Source organism: Antedon bifida, chromosome 4 (genome assembly GCF_963402885.1).
Source record: "Antedon bifida chromosome 4, ecAntBifi1.1, whole genome shotgun sequence".
Taxonomy (NCBI): Eukaryota; Metazoa; Echinodermata; class Crinoidea; order Comatulida; family Antedonidae; genus Antedon; species Antedon bifida.
Window position 1 is genome coordinate 7,019,357 of NC_136229.1, and position 23,183 is coordinate 7,042,539.

The 23,183-nt window shown below is 33.4% G+C and overlaps 3 protein-coding genes across 3 annotated transcripts in view; 1 reads left to right on the forward strand and 2 right to left on the reverse strand.

Moving 5' to 3' along the window:
- The window catches only part of LOC144839819 (solute carrier organic anion transporter family member 3A1-like), a 138,469-nt gene extending 128,736 nt beyond the window's left edge, over positions 1-9,733 (forward strand). The window contains exon 10 of the mRNA XM_078695334.1: positions 9,722-9,733. The gene's annotated coding sequence lies outside the window, so the exon portion shown is untranslated. The remainder of the gene's footprint in view (positions 1-9,721) is intronic.
- LOC144839140 (versican core protein-like) lies at positions 1,017-9,081 on the reverse strand. The gene is made up of 6 exons (XM_078694454.1): positions 8,926-9,081; positions 8,390-8,452; positions 7,243-7,425; positions 6,655-6,953; positions 1,533-1,758; positions 1,017-1,324 (listed from the first exon to the last, which is right to left on the reverse strand). Exons 1-6 carry the CDS (start codon positions 8,990-8,992, stop codon positions 1,032-1,034), a joined length of 1,131 nt encoding a protein of 376 aa, XP_078550580.1. The 5' UTR covers positions 8,993-9,081; the 3' UTR covers positions 1,017-1,031.
- Positions 9,734-13,357: 3,624 nt separating the features above from the next.
- Positions 13,358-15,174, reverse strand: LOC144840741 (versican core protein-like). Its single transcript, XM_078696730.1, has 3 exons — positions 15,054-15,174; positions 14,091-14,322; positions 13,358-13,827 (listed from the first exon to the last, which is right to left on the reverse strand). Exons 1-3 carry the CDS (start codon positions 15,102-15,104, stop codon positions 13,535-13,537), a joined length of 576 nt encoding a protein of 191 aa, XP_078552856.1. The 5' UTR covers positions 15,105-15,174; the 3' UTR covers positions 13,358-13,534.
- Positions 15,175-23,183: the final 8,009 nt, after the last annotated feature.

A 23,183-nucleotide genomic window follows, 5' to 3' on the forward strand; every position in this document is an offset into this window, starting at 1 on the left:
TTTCACAAATCTCAGAGCCATGTCGCAATAGATTACGGCGCCACCTAATTAAATTAGCAATACAAATACAGATGTGCGTGTGAAGATGATTTATTAAATAATGAATTTAATCTTTATTTCTCTAACTATTTATTCGTATTTTTTCCATTAGCTCATGATGTAAACCGTTTGATGGAGTTTATGGATTATTTTCTATTTCACGACATTGTTTTATACATTATGCGCTAAAGTTGTTATTCAGTGCTGGACGAATTCATTTGCCAAGTCTGCTTATTAATGAACACCCGATTCTGCAGTTGTAACTTAGGTAGATCTTAACTGACACTCATCTACATACGCAGAATCCGGGCTGCTACGTGAATTGAAAACAGAGGAATGCTAACCAATTGGTTAATGGAGTTGATTTGTTAACCTTTAAGAAAGTAATCGAGTCAACAATCCACAAACGAAGGCAGTAAAGGCAACACTTTGTCCACCCGATGGCACATTTCAAGTGATTTTGATTCTTTGAAGTTTTAAAATAAATGATATCATAATGCGTAAACATATACAAAGACAAATAGCATATTTAATTCTTGCAATCAATGTTTATTAATTAATAAAGTAAACGTTCATTGAGTGTATCATGCAAAAAACACATTAAATGGTGAATATAAGCCTAATGCTAAAATAACATAATAATTATCAATAATATATATTAGGTTTATTGTTCATAATATTAGAAGTTATGAAAACTGAAAACAATAAATATCGTAAGCTGTAACAAGGTAACCTAACTATTGAAAGTCATCAATATACGAGTCAATGTGAATTTAAAACAGAAGATTGCTAAGCAAATTGATTTGATTTTCGAAGTTTTGAAATAAATTATATCGTAATTATAATACGTAAAGAAATACATAACATGTTTAATTCTTGCAATCAACATCTATTAAAGAAGAAAGTAAGTTGTAATGATGAATATACGCCTAAAAGCTAATATAACATAAAATAATAATTATCAATAATATATTTTAAGTTTATTGTTCCTATTAGTTTGGTTTCTTAAAACAATAAACATCGTAAGTTTTAGTCTTAGCCGGGTTTCCCCAGCTTCGGACGCCAGGAGGTCCGTCTCCACATCCCCATCGTGGCATTGTGATCGGGTATCGGACACTGCCGTCTGACAACCACCCGGCCTTGCATTGGTCAAATCCAAAAGATTGTGCTGCCTTTAACTGGTTGAGAGTGGCGATTTTTGCACCGTTGTCAATGCATTTTTGTTTCGCTTGTTCAAAATTTAGCGTATACCGTCCAACTGCCACGTGGAACACCCAAAAGCGCTCTAAAAATAAATACAATAAAATATAAAAATCTCATTCCATGGTTTCATGAGATCCCATTTCTTTGTTTTACAAATTGTATTTTTGGTGCTTAAAGATGAAATAAACTAATTGTGCTCCCGAACAACCATGACCAAATCACCATTCTATCTGTCACTTAGACCCTTTCCCGCTTTAGAAAGATACTTAATTTGGGAAGAATTTACTTACTTGAGCATGTGCATTTCTGAATGTCGTTCACATTCTCCTTGACTTCTTCTATTTCATCGAGGATTTGTTTCGTCAGCTTTTGTTGCGTTTGCGCCAAATTGTCATTCATTGTTTTTACTAAAGCAGCTAAACGGTTTATTTCATCTTTCGATCCAGGTTTTACATCTTCAAAGAGAATATCCAAGAATTTGCCCATAGCCCGTTCAAACTTGTCCTGCCATGGTGCCTAAGTATGAAGTTTATGAATAATTTTTATTTTGTTGATAATAACGTTTTATATCTTAGATTTAGCAGGTAACTCACTTTCCTGGAATTCATGTGGTTGACCATATTTAACCATGTATACTATAGTTAGGAATGGCCTTATTCGAAGAAATTGTTATCTAATAATTACTTAGGCGAGACCTTAATGGATACACCAGCTTTTGGGAGGCGACAAGTATAGGGTCACTGAACTGATAATTCAGTTCACTGGACTGTTCCTTAAATAGTCTTGTATAATCTGTAATTAACACATTGATATCCACAATTGGGAAATAACTTGAACTGAACATGATAGCTACAACTTAGTCATGTACCTGTAGTGTAAATAAAGTACCATTGAGATAATTTAACAACAATCTGTGTCATTTATATAAAGTGTGCTACATATACAATTAAAATACATTATACATGATTGGTTATTCTCTTATATCACTTTCTAATAGAACAATAATAGATTTCCCCAATGGAAATGATTCTCCAACTTACCTTTGCTTGCGTCAGCGAGACAAGGCAGCAAAGAACAAATACTGTAAACTTGAAGTTCATTTTTAGAAGTTTCTTCGCTCACCATCGAAGTTGATGTAATGTGGAAATCAAACCGATGGTATTTATATATTCTACTACATTTGAACAGGTGTCGCGCACATTTAATATATGCTTCATAACATATTTTAATTGTATTTAAAAATCCATCAATTTGAATATATAATTAATAATGAGTGACAAAATAAATAATCATACATTTTTTTTATTGTGAATCAGTGTTTGTTTTGTAATTAAAACCTGTCCAATATATATTGCTTGTTATAATGACAAGTTTACTTTTGTCAGATGTTTTTTCCCCATAAAAGCACAATACAAAAAAATTTTGATTTATAATGTAAACAGTTCAGTCAACCTCCTTACGCCTACAGTACTTCGTAACAGTTGCTAATACCATTATTATATTTATTGGGCTCGACGACCATTGCTCCTGGCACTGTTAACTATTGACTTTAAACTGTCCGATGATGATGTTTAAAGGTGTATCCCCAAAACATAAAAAAATACAGATTAAAGAAAAATAAGACTTTTATTAGCCTATTTTGTAGTTTTAATAAAGTTAATCACTTTCGTATAAAAAAAAACTATTGGTTGGTATCCAATTTAACATGTTTTTCCTTTAAATTTACAATTTTTCAGGTATTTCTTGTTTGTTTTTGATTGTATATCTTGGTAACCCCTAACTGTAGAGGCTTCTATTTGGTCTCAAATTGTGGACATATTACTATTTCTTCTAAAGAAAATTTTGGTCAAAAATGTCAGGAAAGTTCTTTTTTTTTTAAATATTGACCCCTGACCTTATATTAATATTATCTAAAATAAAGTATACTGGTCTTACATACTTAAGAATGGTCTTACATTGTTTGTAAAGTGTGTGTTTATTTTTTATTATTTTAGCCGTAAACACATAATGTGATAATATATTTAAAATGTTCAACAACAGCAATAGTTCATTCAGAGAACTTCTGTTAGTATGTAAAAAATCAAGTGTATTCAATTGCCGTCTACTTCTTATACAACCATGGTATTGGCCTATCCTAATGTTTATCTTTTCTAGATAAAATTACCTTTTAAGTTGATTTTCGGCCGTTTTTTCAAAATCTGTATTCAACTTAAAAGTATATAAAGTCACATGAGAAATATTTTTTTTTAACAAATTAGTGTGTTTTTTTATTAGTTAGTTGCCATTTTTCGACAAAAGGTTTCCCCAAACTGGATTTTGGTCGATTTTGGATTTGTTATTCTCCATAAAATTCGCGCTTTCAAAGTTTTGTAAAGTAGGGCCCATATTTTTGGTTCCTCTACCAGATTAATACCTTATGTTCATTATGCTAATTATCAATTTATTTTCGTGAATACAGCATATCGCATTGTATATAGTTCAAATAACATTCATGTTTAATATGTAAAGTAAGTCATTATTCGTAGCACACGTGGACAAATAAAAAAGTACCTCATAGAAAATCAACTGATATATTCGTTTTAAATTAGCAATATAAATACAGATGTGCGTGTGAAGATAATTTAATTTGAATAATTCATTTTTATATTTATTTCTAAAAAAATGAACTTTCATGCCATTTTTTTACGATTTTTGGAGAATTAAAAATACGTCTAAAATGTTTCCCTAAACTTTTTTTTTGTCGATTTGGGTACGGTAATGTTATTATGCGCTTTCAATGTTTTTATCATTTGTTTCCGGGCAGGGCCCATATTTTTGGTTCAACTACCAGCTTAATACCTTATGTCCATTATGCTAATTATCAATTTATTTTCGTGAATACAGCATATAGCATTGTATATAGTTCAAATAACATTCATTTTTAATATGTAAAATAAGTACTTATTCGTAGCACACGTGGATAAGTAAAAAAGTACCTCATAGAAAACCAACTAATATATTCGTTTTAAATTAGCAATATAAATACAGATGTGCGTGTGAATATAATTTTATTGAAAATAATCTTTATTTCTTGAATTATTCATTCGTTTTTTTTCTATTCTCTATTATCGCATGATGTAAACCGAAATCCAGTATCGATAATTACCGATCACGTGTGGAATAATGTCATGATAGAAAGAACAACGTATGATTGTCTTTGTGTTCGTATATGTTAAAAAATGTTTTTAATACTTGGAATTTTTCTGATGCTTTTGTATTATTATTTCGAATTGGAGTTGTGGCTTGGTCCACTCCAAGGATCCTGGGTTCAAGTCCTGTCACGTTCTAAGAACAAAATTACAACTCCACTTTCAAAGACTTGTAACAAGACTTTGTTTATGTAGAGCATCTTGTGCATATGTTTGTCTTGTGAGCCTCTGAGGGTCCCTAATGATCAGAAATTGCTGGATGGATCACCCTCATTAAATATATATATATATAAATCCAAAAGTAAATTACTGAAAAAATGACAATGCTATGGGTATCAGTGGCTGGATCTCAATTGAGTTACAAAAAAAAGTTAACAGAGCTTTCGGGCAACACTGGCCCTTCATCATATATAAAAATATAAAAAAAAAAATGTCTGTATCTTTATATGTTTTTTTTTTCTGCTATAACAAATGTTTGTATTTTATTCTACATAGATGATGATACTGAGAGCATTGTGTTTTAAGTTTATGAATTTTGCTGATGCTTTTGTTTTCTGTTGTATTGTTTGTATTTTCTATGGTGTTTATGCTGAAATAAAAGATCATTGACTGATATTTATACATATAACCTTATACGATCGGTAATAACAAGATATCACAACAATCCCAGCGATGTTCTGCATTTCGAGATATTTAATTTGTCCGCGTTACGATGGTCCATGTTGTTGAATTCTGGTAAGAAGTGTTGATGTCCTTCAGATGTCAAGATTGTACCAAATTTGATCGCGAGTGAAGCTCTTCTATCCTTTAAATTAAGACTACTAAGAGTATTATACGCTTTCGTAGGATGCGCATGCCCGCTTTTAGTTGCTTATTCTAAGCTGGTTTTAGGTTTAGAGGCGTTTTATAGCGAACGTGGTTTGGCGGCCGCCGAGCCAGAAAACTGTGTTGTTGTTTTAGGCTTGTGTAGGCTTGCCTGTGATACTAGAAGTCGGTTTGGCTTTGATTTTAGGGGTCTAGTTATTGAGACCACGGCGCACGGTAGGTTTGATACTGTGTGGGCTTGGCAGGTAATTTATTACTGGTGCCTTAATTATCGTCATATTGGTTATTATTTTAACCTGTGTTTTTGTTTGTTTGTTTCAAATAGAAACTATGTCAGAAAGTGATTTTGACGAGGAATTTTTGGATAGCATGTCCATTGAGGTGGTAGCTCAGCTATCAGAGGAGCGTTTGCGACTCCTAGGTACTAGGGTTAAAGCATCTATAAATGGTTCCATGAATAAATATGACTTGATAAATGTGATTGGAAGTCATGATCACTATATCGGTTGGTCGGTAAACACTAACTCAAATTTGCGCACGTGACTGTAGCCATGTACCTGGCCTTGTTTTCTTTATATATTAAAAATGTATTGCCTCCTCCCCCCCCCCCCCCAAAAAAAATGAAAAAAGATTAATAACTAAACTATTTCGCAGTTTTAATAAAATTAACCACTTTTGTAGTTTTCACTTCACAAAAAGACAACATAAATGATTAAATTCAACCAAAACCCCATTGAATTCCAGTCAATTTAATTATTGTTTTGCTTTAAATTACAGTTTTTGAGAACAACACTCATGGAATACGTTGGTCCTTGTTTAACCATGCATATTGGCTGATAAATAGGAATTTTCGATGAACAATTCTTATTGTTTGGCTTAATTAAAAACATAAATTATTATTTAAATTTACCATTTGTTTTCTTAATCATTTAGCAGAAATGTAATGATTCTTCCATGTTTCTATACCCTTTGGTTTTAACGTTTTTCATTGACGCTATTTTTCAGAAATAAGGTTCTCGACGTACGTAGCTACCTAGCAATAGCATAGTTTTTCGTAATGCTAGCGCACGCGTAGATCGAGTTGTTTACAAAGTGGGCGGAGATAGTGTTACAGTTAACGTTTACGTTCTCATGCGAAAACTCCCTATTAACAACCGAAATGTCGTATCTCGTGATTTCCGGGCATCCTCGGAATCATCTTTTGACAGTGTGAGCATCTCACCCTCTTCACCTTGCGTCAACAGATTACTACGCCAGTTTTTGGCTAAGTAAAATAATGTTATAACAAATAACCAATACATGTGTCAAAAAGTAAACATACATCTTGTAAATCTTTCATAAATGTTTAATAAAGAACGTACATATTCATCAAAGTTTCATTCATAATATTGTATTATTAGATAAGTTTTGATGGATTCTTAAAACAATAAACATCGTAAGTTTTAGTCTTAGCGGGGTTTCCCCAGCTTCGAACGCCAGGAGGTCCGTCTCCACATCCCCATCGTGGCATTGTGATCGGGTATCGGACACTGCCGTCTGACAACCACCCGGCGTTGCATTGGTCATAACCATAGGCCTGTGCTGCTTCTAACTGATTGGGAGTGGCGATTACTGCACCGTTTTCAATGCATTTTTGTTTGGCTTGTTCGAAATTCAGCGTATAACGGCCGACTGCTACGTGGAATACCCAAAGGCGCTCTAAAAGAATGAAGAAAAAAACAAACTTGTCCTTATCCAATGAATAGTAATAATTATACAGTTTATAATTTATAATTGATTGCTGTCTGTTTCAACTGAAAAAAAACTCGAGTATCATTGATCTTGGGAGCACATGGGATTTATACTATCGCCTCACATTTTGCTATCCGGCCTATTGCCACTCTGTATGCTCTAATATGCATATTACATATCGAGCAATCGTTATCTTCTTTTGATACTAAGATGTAAACTGTATCCATAGACTGTTCATTATTTGTGAAATACTTACTCGAGCAAGAGCATTGCTGTACTTCGTTAATCTTCTCATCGATTTCTGCTATTTTGCCAAGGAGATTGTCTTCATGGCCTTGATGCTGTTGCGCCAAAATGTCAATCATGGTTTGGAGTACATCTTCTATGCCATCAGCTAGGCGGGTTACTGAATCTTTCAGTGAAGTGTCTTTTATAATCTCTAAACATGATTTTTAAATAAGAAAAACAACAATGTTGAACCATAATATATTTAAGTTTTTTAATTAAAGATGTATTGTCCCCCAAAAAATGACAAATGAAGATTAATTAAATCCGACTTTGAATAAGTTATTTTGTAGTTTTAATCAAGTTAATCACTTCCGTAGGAAAACAAATGTTGTCACTTATAAAATGACAAAATAAATAGTGAGATTCAACCAAAAATCAATTGGCTAGCAGCCAATTTGAATATGTTTTACTTTAAATTACAGTTTTTCAGGTAAATCATTTAAATAACTTTTCAATCCAATCTCTGGTCAAAGTGAATAACTATGATAAACTGTGATATTAAAATGGAATATTCAAAATATTAATTATTTTTTTCAGGTAGACAATACATTTTTAATTTTGAATCTTGTTTATACCATTCCATTCAATATTTTGGAACTGTATCTCCCACGTTGCTTGTGCAATAAGAATTTATAATACATTTTCAAGAGTAATGTCATACTATCTTTATTCATGTGTATTTATTTATCCTTAATTTAAAAAAAAAAGACCAAATTCAAATTTCTTTTGAAATTCTAACGTTACATTTCTTTCCACTTGGTTAAATGCCTTTGCTAAATCAGTGAAAAGCATCAGGTATCTTTGTGATATTTATATTATAAGAATGTAAATCTTTTACAAAGCAAAGGTAAGCAACGTTGGGCCCGAAAGGAATTGGTGTCGTATACATGGAGATGGGGTCCAATTAGGCATTTGAAATCAGCATTGCTGACTCTTATGGTTGCCATTGCATCTAGTATCTGCCTCAGACGTATTGGCTTATGTCTCTCTGGTAAGGTGGACACTGGACTAGAGAAGCCCTTGGTCAATGATATGACCAACCGAGTTGCTTGGTTTCATCCATCATTTAGATGAATGTAAGACTAATTGACAAATTAATTTGGAGGCTGACTTACTGTTATGTTCTTGTGAATCTACACTTTCAGACGATGAACTTCGGCTTCTTGGAGACGTCGTTGCTGCAATACAAAGTGATAAACATTATTTTAAAATAATACAAAACAATATTATAACATAAAAGTATACAGAGTTAAATATAATGCAAATGAGTATCATCCGATGAAGAGAAGGGAACATTTTATTAAGAAAAGTCTGTCCAAATTTAGATTGACAAGTGCCACAGGTCCGACTAGTATAGAAAAGCCGTCACTACACATTGATGTTCATTTGGGTCAATTGTCTAAAAATTCAACAATTCATTTTTACGTGATTTGTCGATGTCAGTTTATACTAGTCAATTTACATGTTTTATGATTATGTTAAGCCTGTTTTACGTTCGACGTTGAGTTATCCAGATGTAACGATTTTACATGAAAATGGGTAACAAGTATCGCTATAAATCGTTAACTCGTCGCACCTTAACTGGAAAACAGGCTTTGCGCGCCCACATTGGAAGCTAAATAAAATATACCGTAGGCTTAACAAAACTTACCATGTCCAAAGGCAAGAAGAACAAACGACAGACAGATACATAAGACGAATAAGGCTGAGTGTGCCATTTTTAGTGTCGATAAGTAACTAGTGAATTGAAGTGAATTTTACTTGAATGAATGGTGAATTTATATGGTTGGCGAAGGGGAAGAATTTAATTTATCACATTTAGAGACCAGATAAGATAATGTGATACAATACAGAAAGGATGTGATAAAATAAGTTCAAATGTTTTACATTAAAATGGAAATAATATATCAATATGTCAATCAGAAAAAAAAAATACAGTTGTGTATCATCTAAAAGGTTATACTTGTTACATTAAATCTATTTGGATTGTTTGTAGGCTAGATTTTTTCGGTTCATTTTGTCTAATTAATGGCGGTACAGAAAATCTGAAAAACACTTGTGGATACACAAAGGCATCAGTTTTTTTTATCTTTTGTGGTTCACCACCACCTTCATTCATTCAATGTTTCATTACATAATGTTTAAACATTTTCTACATTTTTTCATTATTTTCTGCATCAGTTTCTCTTGGCCGGCGAGTTTAAAATGTGATTGTTTATGTCTAATACAAAAAGTAGGCTTAAACTTGTCTCTTGTAACAGCATGCTTTAAGAAAACACTCTATACACTCTTGATACAGAGTAAGTTTGTATGACATGCATAATTGTTTGATAACATGTATTTCGCAGCTACGTAGTAAGCTTAACATAATTGATAGCATGATTTATTAGCTTTATAACTTATCTATCTTTATCAAAATGAAAATTAAGTTTACAATATGTTTTTGTTTTTATCTCCGGCTGTTTCGCATAGAATTTCAGTGTCATCTGATTATCTGAAACACAAATATGGCACCACTTCCGTCGAATCATGAACATGTCAGGAAAGAGTAGGCCCACTCACTTATTCTCAAGACTGGATTGTTTTTTATTTTTAGACGGAAATTCACATCCAAGTTATTCATCTTTAAAGGTGCATTGCAAATCAAAATCATCGTTATCGCAGGAGACCTGGCATTTTATGGTCCTTTCACACATTGATTTAATTTGATGGTGGTATGAACGTAAGGAAAACATTTATTCACATAGGTCAACCGAATGTCTTTTTTCTCATGTACTTGATATCAACAATAATATTAATTAAGTGGTAAAGTGAGAGTACCTTGTGATCTCTTTATGTACAGTATGCTAAAATAATGGGTCAAGGATGTAAAGGTCTCGACATTGTAGTGCCTCGTGTTTACGGAATGTATAATTCATTCTTTTTATGATATGTTTAAGAAAATCGATATAATGGCCTGATGTGTAGACTTAATTCAAGTAAAAATGTTTTAGTCTCAACGATATAGGCAACGCCTTATATAAGTCAAAGATGCACTCCAGCTGAAATTCCATCCTGAGATATGATGAGAGCGCTTCGGTTTGTAGTAATTATTTAATACGGTACAGTTTATTTTTTTGTTAATTTATACGTAAATGTATTTTCTATTAATCAGGGATTCTGAATTAAAAGATTGATTATTACTCCGTCCGTAATGTCCATCTTCCCTCATACTATAGATGCGTACAATTTGGTTTAGTTGATATCGAGCGAATTCATGCGCCGCCACGCCAGCTGATAAAGAAAAATCATTTACAACTAGGAAAAGGATATTCACAGATTTGTCGATGGAATTTTTGGATTTAACCATCTGTTATTTGAAAAAAATGGAGCGGCAGATAAAATAAAAACACTAAAGCCATACGACTTCCAGACAACAAAAAACTAGCTTTGAATAAAGATAACAAGAAAGTAAAGAGACCTGTTTGAAGACCAAAGAAAGTATGGACTATAATGGTGATGTAAATGTAAGTGTGGTTAGGGTTGGGGGTTTGGAAAGTGTACACAGGCTCACTTGACCCAGAATATTAATGAATAACACAAAGTAGTAGAGAACGCGCTATGTCTAAAGGTCAATTTATACAGACGAGCGGTAACGGTATTGGGAAAACGTAAGCGGTAAACGTAAGCGACCATATACTCAAAACACGGAGCGGACGGCCGGTTGACCAGAAACCCGCTCACAATCTACGTGAGACAAGCACGCGGTTTCCCCCTTACCGCTCGTCTGTGTACATTGGTCTTAACGATAATCAAGCGTAAATATTATTTTATATTACATAGCCTAGGTGAACGTGATTGGTTGAAACTGCATCACGTGACTATCGCTGCGAGGATCGTAAATCGTATATATCCTCGAGTACGATGATATTGACTGAGTAATTTTCGCGTAATTATCGCGTCCCTGTCATTAAACATATAATCCAGAGTTTTTCGGAACTAGAAATATATACCATATGTTGCGTCTGGTCAGATGAAAGGGGCTTACCCGTACATTTATAGAAGTTGTGCCGCTGCACAATAATTAAAAGATGAAGGTGTTAGCAAAATGACCGGTAAAATTACTTTGGCTAACATGCAATGCTTGTTGAAGCCATGGCCTTGTATGGTGAAGGGATTTCAATGTACTGGTGTACATGTCTTGAGCTGTTTTGATGTTGCACATAATTTTGTGTTATGTTCCTCCTGTGCTTGGAGGATGACTGTTGTTGATGAAGGATTCTGGTGGTGAGAGGATGCATTACCCATACGGGGAATGCATCCTCTCACCTACTGATTTTGATGTTGAAAGTGAATGTTGGGATAGTGTCTGTACTCACATTGGTCATGTAAGTGGCATCGTTGTTTAGTCTAATAGTGCATCTATCTGTCTGACGACTTAGTTTATCAGCTATGAACTTGTCTTGATAAAAACATAAGTAATAAAACTCGTCCTAAAAACCTAACTCTCTAAATAATCTCTCTTAAACTAACAAAAAATATTTTAAAAGATTGTCAAGTAGAGAATTGTTGCAACCCCTGGGCAATACCCTCAATATAAGCTGACTGAGCCATCCAGCTCGTCGATTCAATCGGGTTTTACTTTGTATATGAATGAATAAAACATATACGTACGCATTTTAACCGACCATTTTGAACTTAATTTGGGTGATATTTCCGAACATCCCAAAGCTTCCGAAGACGTTGCTTCCGAAGACATGCCGAAGATGACGTTCTTTGTGACGTCACAGGTACTTTAAATAAAATAATAAAATAAACTTTTTGGCTCAGATATATTCTGTTTCGTATGTTTTTCAGCGTTTCCAACCCTCTTGAAACCATTCAAAGGCGTTCCATGCGATACAATGTCAAAATGTTGGCTACAAAATACATATCTGGGGCATTTTAGGTCATTACCTGATTTCTCTCTACGAAAGTATTTAAGTGTGTCCCGTGAAAGCTTTAGTCGTGTGCAGGTTCCGGGGACATTGCGTCCAGCAAATTCTCGAGTACGATGATATTGACTGTGTAGTTTTCGTGTGGCAACACTCACGTTTGGCGATAAAAAACAAAAGTCATCTACTGAGATTTGAACTCGCGACGATTTGTCCACACCATTACAAGACAACATTTTACACGCCGTGCTACGCAACTTGCTTAAAGAAATTAATCAACTAAACTATTTAAACTATGCATACATAGCGCCCTCATTTGTTATTATTCCTCCCTAGATGTGATAAAATACCGTTTTTGATTGGTTAATACTCACAGTAGTAACTCGGTACGCGCGGCGCGCTGAACATCCGGTGATTCGGCTCCTCGAAGAAGAAGAATTATTATTTATTCGGCCTACCTGATAATAATATTATTATTAATGTAGGATTATTGATGGAAATTCTTCTGTTAATTTAAACGACATAGGCCTAGGCCTAAGTGAATATTTTATTGCCAAGAAATCATTAATTAGTATAATTATCTGTATATTATTCTTCGCAAGGTAAGGTGAATGCAACGCCTAACTAGGCAGGTTTATTACATAAAAGAGGCCTAGCTACACCCGACCCAGCAGTTACATTCCACTTTTGTTGTAATGTAATATAACAGATATCGCCTTTTATATCGTTAAAATATAAGATTTGACATCCACTCGGGAATGATATTATGTTCTCGGGGAATATATTTTTCACTCAGCTAGCGCTTCGGGAAATATATATTCCCTCGAACAAAATATCATTCCTTCGGGGATGTCAAATCTTATATTTAACCTCTAAGCAGTCAATATCTGTATAATTTTTGCTTAACTTCGAGAAAAAAAATGAACAAATCACTAGTACACTACCACCCGATGCTCAGTACTGTTTCTCCGCATATGACAATATTTGTTCAGTAACAAATTCCGTAATACGACATGTCCTGTGTTTAGGCATCGCATGTGAAACACGTAGATGCTATATCACGGAATTTGTGTATGATGCTGGAAATGCCGATGTCATACTCTAGTGACTTTCACTCTTCGTTTTAAATAAATTATATCGTAATACGTAAATAAATAAATAAATAGCATGTTTAATTCTTGCAATCAATATTTATTAAAGAAGAAAGTAAACGTTCATTGGGTGTATCATGCAAACGCACATTCAAATGTTGGATCAACCTCTTTTGTAATGATGACTATACGCCTAAATGCTAATATGACATAAGATAATAATTTCCCATAATATAAATTAAGTTTATTTTTTCTATTAGTTTGGTTTCTTAAAACAATAAACATCGTAAGTTTTAGTCTTAGCGGGGTTTCCCCAGCTTCGAACGCCAGGAGGTCCTTCTCCACATCCCCATCGTGGCATTGTGATCGGGTATCGGACACTGCCGTCTGACAACCACCCGGCGTTGCATTGGTCATAACCATAGGCCTGTGCTGCTTCTAACTGATTGGGAGTGGCGATTACTGCACCGTTGTCAACACATTTTTGTTTGGCTTGTTCGAAATTCAGCGTATAACGGCCGACTGCTACGCGGAATACCCAAAGGCGCTCTACAGTAATAAAAAAAAACAGAGCCATTCATAACATAATGTAATCATTATTGTTAAACAGTACGTTCGTTCAGTCAATTGTCATTTTTAAAATGCAAACAAAAGGTATATTTTGGTGAGATAATTTGTATTCATAATGGAAATAATTTGAAAAGTTGCCGTCCGGTTATCCCGGTATGTTCTCGCCGGCCCATTATCGGGAAATAGGGAGGCATAATCTTTGTTACACGTAATTTATCTATAGACAGTTGTGAAAAACTTACTTGAGCATGTGCATTGCTTAATGTCATCCATTGTTTCTTCGACTTCTTCTATTTTATCAAGAACTTGTTTTGTCTGTTCTTGTTGCTTTTGTTCCAAAGTGCCAATCAGAGTCGCCAGCTTATCTACTACACCAGCTAAACGTGTTACTTCATCTTTCAGTGCAGGTGCATCTTCAAAGAGGACCTCTAAGAAGCTGTCGATTGCCCTGTCCAACCTATTATTCGACTGTGCCTAGAATTACGAAAATTCTGATTGTTAGTAAAACACACACGCACAATTTGCATCATATGACGAAGGTATATCAATAAATGATATATTGAAGTTAGACGCGTTTATTGTACCATGTGCAATAAAACAAAACAACTTAATAATTACATACTATTATTATTATTATATTAGACGCATGCATTATACAAGCTGGTCTGGAATTAGGAATGATTTGCAGGCGAAAACACAAGATTAATAGAAGATATTTTGTAAGACTTTTGATTCTACTGAGAACATTTGAAAACAAAACAAACCTAAATACAATTACTACAGTATTAGGAGGAAGAAGTCAAATAATAATAAATGTATAGCCTACATTGATAAAATGATGTAAAATGGTGTAAAAATATTACATTGTTAAAGTATAATATGATATTATACTACGTATAATAACATATATAACAAGGTGGGTGGGACGAATCCACAAACATAAATAAATAATAACAAGATAATAAACATTACATAATCCTGTAGTATCACGTCTAGCAGCAACAAACAACATAAAGTATCGTGTCAGCAGACGCGATACTGCATGTTGTTTATTTCCGCTACGTATTGTATCAGTATTATATACTCCTTATACGTGGAGAAGTTTACCAAGTCATAGGCCTACAAACTAAATGTTGTTTTTAATTAATAAAGGAATTGTATCGCCTGTCTTTGTTGTTTCAAAGTCAGTTTTAAACACTTCTTACCTTACTAATTGCAAGTATGCACAGCACGAAAAATATCTTCATGTGAGTCATTGTTTTGAAGGTGCTTTAGAGTTTCAGGAATTGACGAACTGACGAACAAGATCTAGGGAAGACATCTTATATATCCAAAGCATAACCACACCTTGACCACAGCATTATCTTGAATCTATTTATATCGGTAAAAAATGAGAGAACAAAGACCAATTGTGTTTGTAGAAACCGAGGTGGAAGTAAACTATACATTAATATCTTGAATGAAGCAATATAGATTGGACTCACCTCTTAAATAAACAATGGTTTAATTGTTCTTTCATTAACAAGGTGTGCGGGTATAAGATGGATCATACTACAGACTATTATGTGTTGATAGTTGTTCAATGTGTTGTGGAATTAAGTTAAAAAAAATAAATGTAGGTCGCCTTTAACAGACTAGTGTCAGACCAAGCAATTGTATATTATTTGTATTCGATGTTAGAGCTGCAAAGGGAGATGTCATGACTTATCAAGTCCATTTACATTGCAAACACAATTATAATCATAATTTTATACCGATTTGTGAAGCTTTAACCTTTAACGTCGGACGTCATTGTCAGTGGTAACACAATATTTACCAGTTCACTCGGAAAAAACATGTGTCAATGGCCAGAACCTTTTTCGAAACTGTGTGAATTTTTTTTAAAACTTCAATTCATTTAGCGTAAATTTAAGAGATCAATAATATCAAAAATAAAATCAACATGCTAAATGTTTATTGCTACTAGGGCTACTAACTAAACATAAAATACTGTAAATTAATATATAAGTAATAATATTATTTGTTTGTAGATTATATTAATAATATTCAGAATTATAAAGAAATATTTTATAAAGCTAAATTTTCAAATTTAATCAAGATTATGCTATTACTTGCGCGCAATCAATCAGAGCTCATGAAATGAGTTATGACGTCGTTTATGTGATTCGAAAAGCTCAGCAGACACGCGGCGCGAAGGAAATGAAAACCGCAGCATTGCTTTGCTAATATAGAATAGCAAGCAATTTTTGTTTATCTTTTAAAAAATATAAATCACTGTGCTGTTAATGCCTTCAATTCAATAAACTCAACATCGCATGTTTTAATAATGCCCAAAGCCCCAATTTCCTTGTAAAACATTCTAATGCAAACATGTTGATCATGACTATGGTTACCTTAATGGATTATTGAACATAATTAAAGTAAGTAATTGTATTAATTAATTTATTGCTAATATTCACATGACACGTAACTACAATTTCAAATACTAGGTCTATGTTGCTAATGTACATGGGATTTGGGGGTTTAATTTTCATAATTGTTGACAGGTTGACGTATTTTTAATACACTTGCAGCTCTCCACTTCCATTTTAGTAACGCTATTCTTCTATTTTTAGTGGCGTGCTGACAAAAGAAATAAAATACAAATGATACAGTATAAATCATAAATACTTTAAATATATAGGCCAAAATTGTTTTATAGTAATCATTCAGATTGATGCAAGTATATGTTTTTTTGTTCGTAAACATGTTGTATTCAATTTGTATACATACATTTTTTTCTATTTATTGTCCAGTTCCCTATGTATTTTTGTTTGCAAATCATGGGGAAAGTGTAAACATTATGAATATTTGAAGCATGCTGATTATAAAAACCCATATTGTCAAATTTCTTAAATTCATCTTTGACCTCTGACAATTTGAACATTTTTACCCAAGAAAATTGTAATATTTTCGCAACGCTTTGGTTAAATGAAATAATCTCTTGGAAGTATGATTTTTTTGGCATTTTGTACCTTTGACCTATATCTTATATAACCTTAACTAACTAACTAACCAACTAACAGGACAAACTTTAAATATGACTCAAATTAATCGGATTCAGTCTAATAAAAGCCATCTAGCGGATACTACACAAAATTCATATTTAATTGTCTACTTGATCGTTATACTATTATTTGATAACATGGGTTTTTATAACCCCATGATTTGCACACGAAGGCACTTTTTTGACATAGGGAACTGAACTATTTAACATCGCTTTAATATTGCACATTAGTTGTATGTTTCTAGCCTATTTTCTAGGCGAATTTGTTCATGCGAATCGAAAGCCTCAGCATATAGGCATGTGTAGAGAGAGGGATTGGAAAAAATGGAAACATAAATACGCATGCGTATAAGCTAATGCTTTCGATTCGCGCGAAAACACGTGACTAATGGAAAAATACATACAATTGAGGGCGCTATGCTTCGCCAAAATACGTGACTCATGAACAATACATAAAGTTGCAATACATTGATTACATGCATTCGTACTTTAATGCCACATAAACTGCAGTACTTACGTTTTTCACACACATAAGCTAGCTTTAGGTTACATTTTCGATCATTCCACTCCCCAGATTTATACATCATGACACAATCTTCGTCTCCTTTCCAATTATTTGGCTCATCCTTCGCATACTCTGAAAAATATAGATGAAGAAGTTTGTTTTAATGATGAAAGAGTTTGTTTATATATTTATTTTTGCATTTACAAGTAGTTCAAAATTGCATCTGTTAGAATGGTCACATATTAAGCGACACCAGCAATTAATTATTTAAACTGGATACCGATAGTTTACATATTCAGTTTATGCATACTTGTTCTGCATACTTAAAAACTAGAATTACAAATTGAAAGTGCTGCGAGAAGATCTATGGACATACGAATGTGCTAAAACAGATAGTTTAAGCGGCGGATCCAGCCTTCTTCAAGATGGCGATGGAAGGGCGAACATTACATTGGAACTTCACATGTGATCTGAAAGACTCCCAATGGTTTGAAAGAACTATGAAGTGTACAGCATTAATTGATTTCACCCGCAGATAGCGAAAGCCTATGATCGTCTTAGGCCCATGTTTTATAGTCATACAATGACCTTTCTGAACTGAGAAGCAAAAAGAGCTACGGGTGTTCAAATTACTGTCCAGAACATAAATAGCTTTTTCGCAGTAAAAACTATCGGTGCTTGAGCCTTTATCTGTGCTCCTAATTTTAAAACCAACACAACTCACGATGATCATGTCGGAACTTCGAACAAGTCACATTTAAAAACATACCTTTTCAGATATTACGTATCATGTGTATTTGTAACTTAGATGGATAAAGATAAATCAAAAACAATGTTGATTTGCTTACTGGTATAAGTTGAGCGTTCATTTCTGACCCAGGCAAATCTTCCTTCTCTGTCTCTATGTAAACCAATCCATTTTTTTACGTTAGTAAGTTTATCGACAAAATGATTTTCAGCCGAATCTTCTATCACAACAAGATCAGCCCCGTAACCTTTACAATTAGCTCTAGCCGTTTCCCACTCAACATTTTTCTTAAAGTATTGGTAACAGTTTTGTCCATGTGTTATCCAATTAGTTGGGCAATCTATAAAATAAAGACAAATTATTTATATTTGAAACATCCATATGTTTAGATTAAATCATCCCTTTTTTTACTTTCATTGCTATATACATTTTTTTTCGTTTGAACTGTGTTTTTTCACAAAAGAATATTTCCTAAAAGAGCGAAACTTTCTTTCTCCTTAGATTGTAACAAATATCAATTTTGATTTTAAATTTTTTTCAGTCTGATTTGATGTAGTAAATGTGTCTTCAATTAACAGATTGACAATCGGCTGATCAGACAGATTTGTCGATGAACGCATGATGTTACAGCAACATAAAGGCGAGCGCGCATTGGAAAATTGAAAATTTTTGCGGATGTTCTAACATATTATACATAATACCTCTAATATTATACGTAGTATGTAATATTGGTAAAGTTGTTTTTTAAATTTATAATTCAACATGTTTCTACTATGAGTAATCATCTAGTAGCCAGGGCGTCAAAAACTAAATAGGTAAGCCAACCTTATAGACATTTTATAACGTACTTTACCTATCGATATAACACATTAGGTTAGTATAGTATACGTACGTATATACGTAAATGGTTTAGATGTACTGTGGATGAATAGTGTTAGTAGAAATAAAATTACAAACACATTTGCCAAAAGAAATAAAGAGCAAGCCTGGTGCTTTGATTGTTAAGAAATTTACGGAAAATATTATACATTATCTTTTGATTTATAATACCTTCGTTATGTTTTGCCTCCAGAAGTGTTTCTAAGGTTTCTAAAATGAATAAATACAATAAATATTAATAATGATACATACATTAAAACATAAAATACTACATAATGAATTAAAATGACATAGTTTCTATATCAACTTTGAACAAAGCTAAATAAGAAGACATAATTTTAAGTGTAAAAATGATTGTAATTTACTAATTTATCTGGCAAATTGTAACTTGGCTATTGTAAATTACTTTTTTCGGTCGGTCAGTGTTTGTTCCTCATCGGTCAGTCTATTGTTGTGGTCGACTGTCAGTTTTTGTTCTTCATCGGGCACAAAACTCGAATATAATTAAAACGCCAGTTCTCTTTAAGCCATTTAAATCTTTAAGTCATAATTTATTCGGTCCTTTTATAACAAAACACTGATATTTGGAAATACCAGGGTCAACCTAAGTGAAATAATTCACTGTAGCTGAGCCGGTGGACCCAACCTGAATTCAGTTATAAAACCTTCAAACATATCACAACATAGAGTTAAAAATTGGGGAAAATAAATAGTTACAGGCCTACCTTTTTTTGAAAGATTTGTTTCAGCTGGTTGTTTTATCACACTTGCTGAAATAAATAAGACGTTCAACTACTGAAATTATGACATTTTTGGTTAGGCCGAAGCCTGTGCCTAGACAATGTACCAGGGATGATGCAAATACTTAATTGAAACTGAAATAACAACTGAATACTGTTTTACATTTAATGCCGGGTATTTCTGTCTACGTGACTTTTGAAACAAATCTGAACATAGAATATATGAAGCATGTGTCAGTGGTTCTCGTGACCATTAGGCGAATATAGCATGTGATTTGTAGGACTAGTGCCGATTTTTTAAATTTACAAAATGGCGGATATTTCTGTCTACGTGACCTTTTTATACTTCCGCTCATATGACCTCTGACCTAAATATGAAAAACTGGATCAAGCATGTGCTAGTGGTTCTTCTGACCAAGTTTCAGCGATATCGAGTAGAGCGTTTTGCCGAAGTAGCAATTTCAAAATCGATACATGCTACTTCAATCGACTATGACAGTGACAGTTTCAACAAAGAATTAGGCCTAAATCGCAAATGTTTTACTGTGTTCAGTGTTACATTATTTATAAAATATTAAAGCAAATGAATTTGTTTTCTGAGTGGATTAAGAATATATTAAAAAATTGTTCCTCTTTCTTCAATTCCCCATCCATTAATCTTAATGTTACACAAATTGGGTTTGTTTAAATGTAAGACTAAACAATTTGGACTAATTTTGTGACAAATTTCACTTCAAGAAGTAATTCTCGGACTTCTAATTTTAGCATAAATCACAGTGTTGTTCCTGTGAATGATATGTATTACATTGCTGTACCCAACTAAGCATTGCGTACACTTGGAAATCGCCAGTTTTGTAACGCTGAATTTACCGTGTATTCGAGAACCATCTGTGGGCAAGACCTAGATGGAATGCCAGCGAAGCGAGTATACCATCTAGTTTTAATTTAAGATAAAACATTTTGAAAGAAACACCAGAAGCGTCACAGTGTAGCGTCACAATATGCGATTGTATCGCATTATGTAAGTTGTTACGTTGTGATAACTTACCAGAGGTGTGCAGCGTGTATATTAGACAGAGAAGCATCACTATATTCGTTGAGAGTGTCATCTTGTAGAACTATGTTGTTGTTGCTGATTCAGAAGTTAGAACTGATATTGTTACTTTTGTTGCATCACTTACATTGTGTGGGCACTTTATGTTGAATGTTATCAATTATAAATCTCGGATGGAACCATGATAAGAGGAGTGGTTTATTCGATAGTGTTTAAAAACAAATTTAAATAAATATTGATTATCAATCGAACGTAATCTTGGTACCATAGTAACATGATAAAATAATATAATGTGGGTGAATCTAAAGTGTAACGTTTAAAGATAAAAGGCAGAAGATCAGCGCGTGGTGAATGATTAGATTCACGAAAGTAACGCTTAGACTAGATACTTTACTTTCGTTTGCCTCTTTCCACCCAGGTGTACAAATGGGTACCTGGTATTAGGTCAAAACACAACGCTGATTACTGAGTATGTTTAATGCAAAAATAACAATAATAATGTGAAACGCTTAGAGGCTTTGTGTATTAGGCGCTATAAGATCAACGTATTATTAATATTTCTACCATAGTACTGATAGGACTACTAATCTCAATTATGATGTCATCACAATTTCAGGCATTGTCAGCTCACTGTAGGGTGAAGGCCTCCTCAAGCTGTACTCGTCCTTTTCTGTCCTAGTTTGCCCATCTGTTGTCGTTCGCTGGGGAGGTTTCCTGCCCATTTCCATGTCTATTCTATTTGTTGCATTATGTCTCTACGTATAGTAGTATATAAGGAGACATGCTACGAACATTGGAAATAATACAGTTTTTAAACTGTATTATGTACCAATGTTCGTAGCATGCCTCCATAATTAAAATTAATATTTTAGAATTAAAAAACTCTCTGCTTAACGTAAGAATAAGTGTTTTTATTTCTTTCGAAAATAATTCTTATTGGTTGCGCTGCCGATGGTGTTTTGCTGTGTGTGACCAAATGAAAACATGGAGTATACTAGAGAACAAAGTATCGATTCTATTTATCGGCTTTTTGGCTTCGCCTGTGATGTGTAGGCCTAGTCCGTTGTTTCTCCATTTTTTTTGTTTCTTCCCTAGTTTTACCGAAAAAAATCCAGTGAGAAAAAGGTTTTATAGGTTGTAGACCTTCTACTTTATTGTTTACTGTCAATCATTTAAACACTTGCCATTTTGTTTGCCAAAGTTTAAAAGACGTGTAAATTACATAAGAAATGCTATCCGTATCACCAGTGGCTAAAATCATAATTCCATTTCTAAAAATACCTTTTACCTTTACCTTTAAAAGAGAATCAAATCTGTTCCTTTTATCTTTATCCAGTAGATTGTTGATTAGTATTAATTGTTATGGGCAGCTACAGACGATAAGCTAGCCCAACACGTCAATGGTCAGTGACACCAGTTCAAGTGTACTCGCCCACGTTTTTTTGTTTATATGCTGTCAGTTCATTCTTTCATAGGCCTATATTATATGAATGATGTTCATTTTAACAATGAATAAAAAGAGAGTAGTATCGATTCTTTTTGTTGAATCAGGATAAGTTTGATATTATTAATCATTATCATTTTATCTAATGAACAAGTAGATGTTATTGTATAATACCTTCTATGATATTTTTTTTATTTTTTATTTTATTTTATTTATAACCCTTGCCGATGTTGTTGGCTCTTTAGGTACGGTAAACGGCGCCTTAACCGCTCGGCCATTTGACTGATATTATTATTTGAAGATAAATAATTAACATTTATATTCCCATCCACAACACTAACTATCTTCAACACAGCATTAGATATTCTGGGCCACTCATGTATAACAATTTGCCCCCTCACTTTCTTGTGCTGCCACCAGCTACTCATTCTCCAAGATCACTTTCTGTGTCTCGATAAATCGATATGTTTGATATGGTCGTTGTTTCCGTGAATCTTGCTAGATTATTTTTTTCTTTCGTCATTTTGTTCGTTACTATGCCCAGCAGATATACGTTTTTATTCATTCATTTTTTCAACGTTTATCAACTGGTAAAACCTTTATTTTTAAATTTGTTTTTTTATTTCTATTTATTTTTTATTATTAATTATTAATATGTCAAGGCAATCCCGCCACAAGATTTTCATCTTTTTAGAATTCTGCCTTCGTCCATTACTTTTTTACAATAATCTCAATCTGTCATTACTGTTTAGTCATACAACGCGACTCTACAGCTCATTATGTCGGTCGGTCGGTCGGTTAGTCGGTTGGTCGGTAAACACTAACTTGAGCACGCGACTGCAGCCATGTATATGGCCTTGTTTTTTTACTTATTGTCTGTTGGACAAAAATAAATGTCTTTTAAATTTAGTTGAATTTA

Excerpts from the sequence above, each read along its gene's own strand:
- LOC144839140 (XM_078694454.1), bottom strand. The coding sequence starts at position 8,992 with ATGGCACACTCAGCCTTATTCGTCTTATGTATCTGTCTGTCGTTTGTT. Across the intron at positions 1,759-6,654 it reads AGAATCCATCAAAACTTATC|GCACCATGGCAGGACAAGTT; the intron begins TAATAATACAAT and ends CTTCATACTTAG. Across the intron at positions 1,325-1,532 it reads TCAGAAATGCACATGCTCAA|AGCGCTTTTGGGTGTTCCAC; the intron begins GTAAGTAAATTC and ends ATTTATTTTTAG.
- LOC144840741 (XM_078696730.1), bottom strand. The coding sequence starts at position 15,104 with ATGACTCACATGAAGATATTTTTCGTGCTGTGCATACTTGCAATTAGT. Across the intron at positions 14,323-15,053 it reads GCATACTTGCAATTAGTAAG|GCACAGTCGAATAATAGGTT; the intron begins GTAAGAAGTGTT and ends TCGTAATTCTAG. Across the intron at positions 13,828-14,090 it reads TAAGCAATGCACATGCTCAA|AGCGCCTTTGGGTATTCCGC; the intron begins GTAAGTTTTTCA and ends TTATTACTGTAG.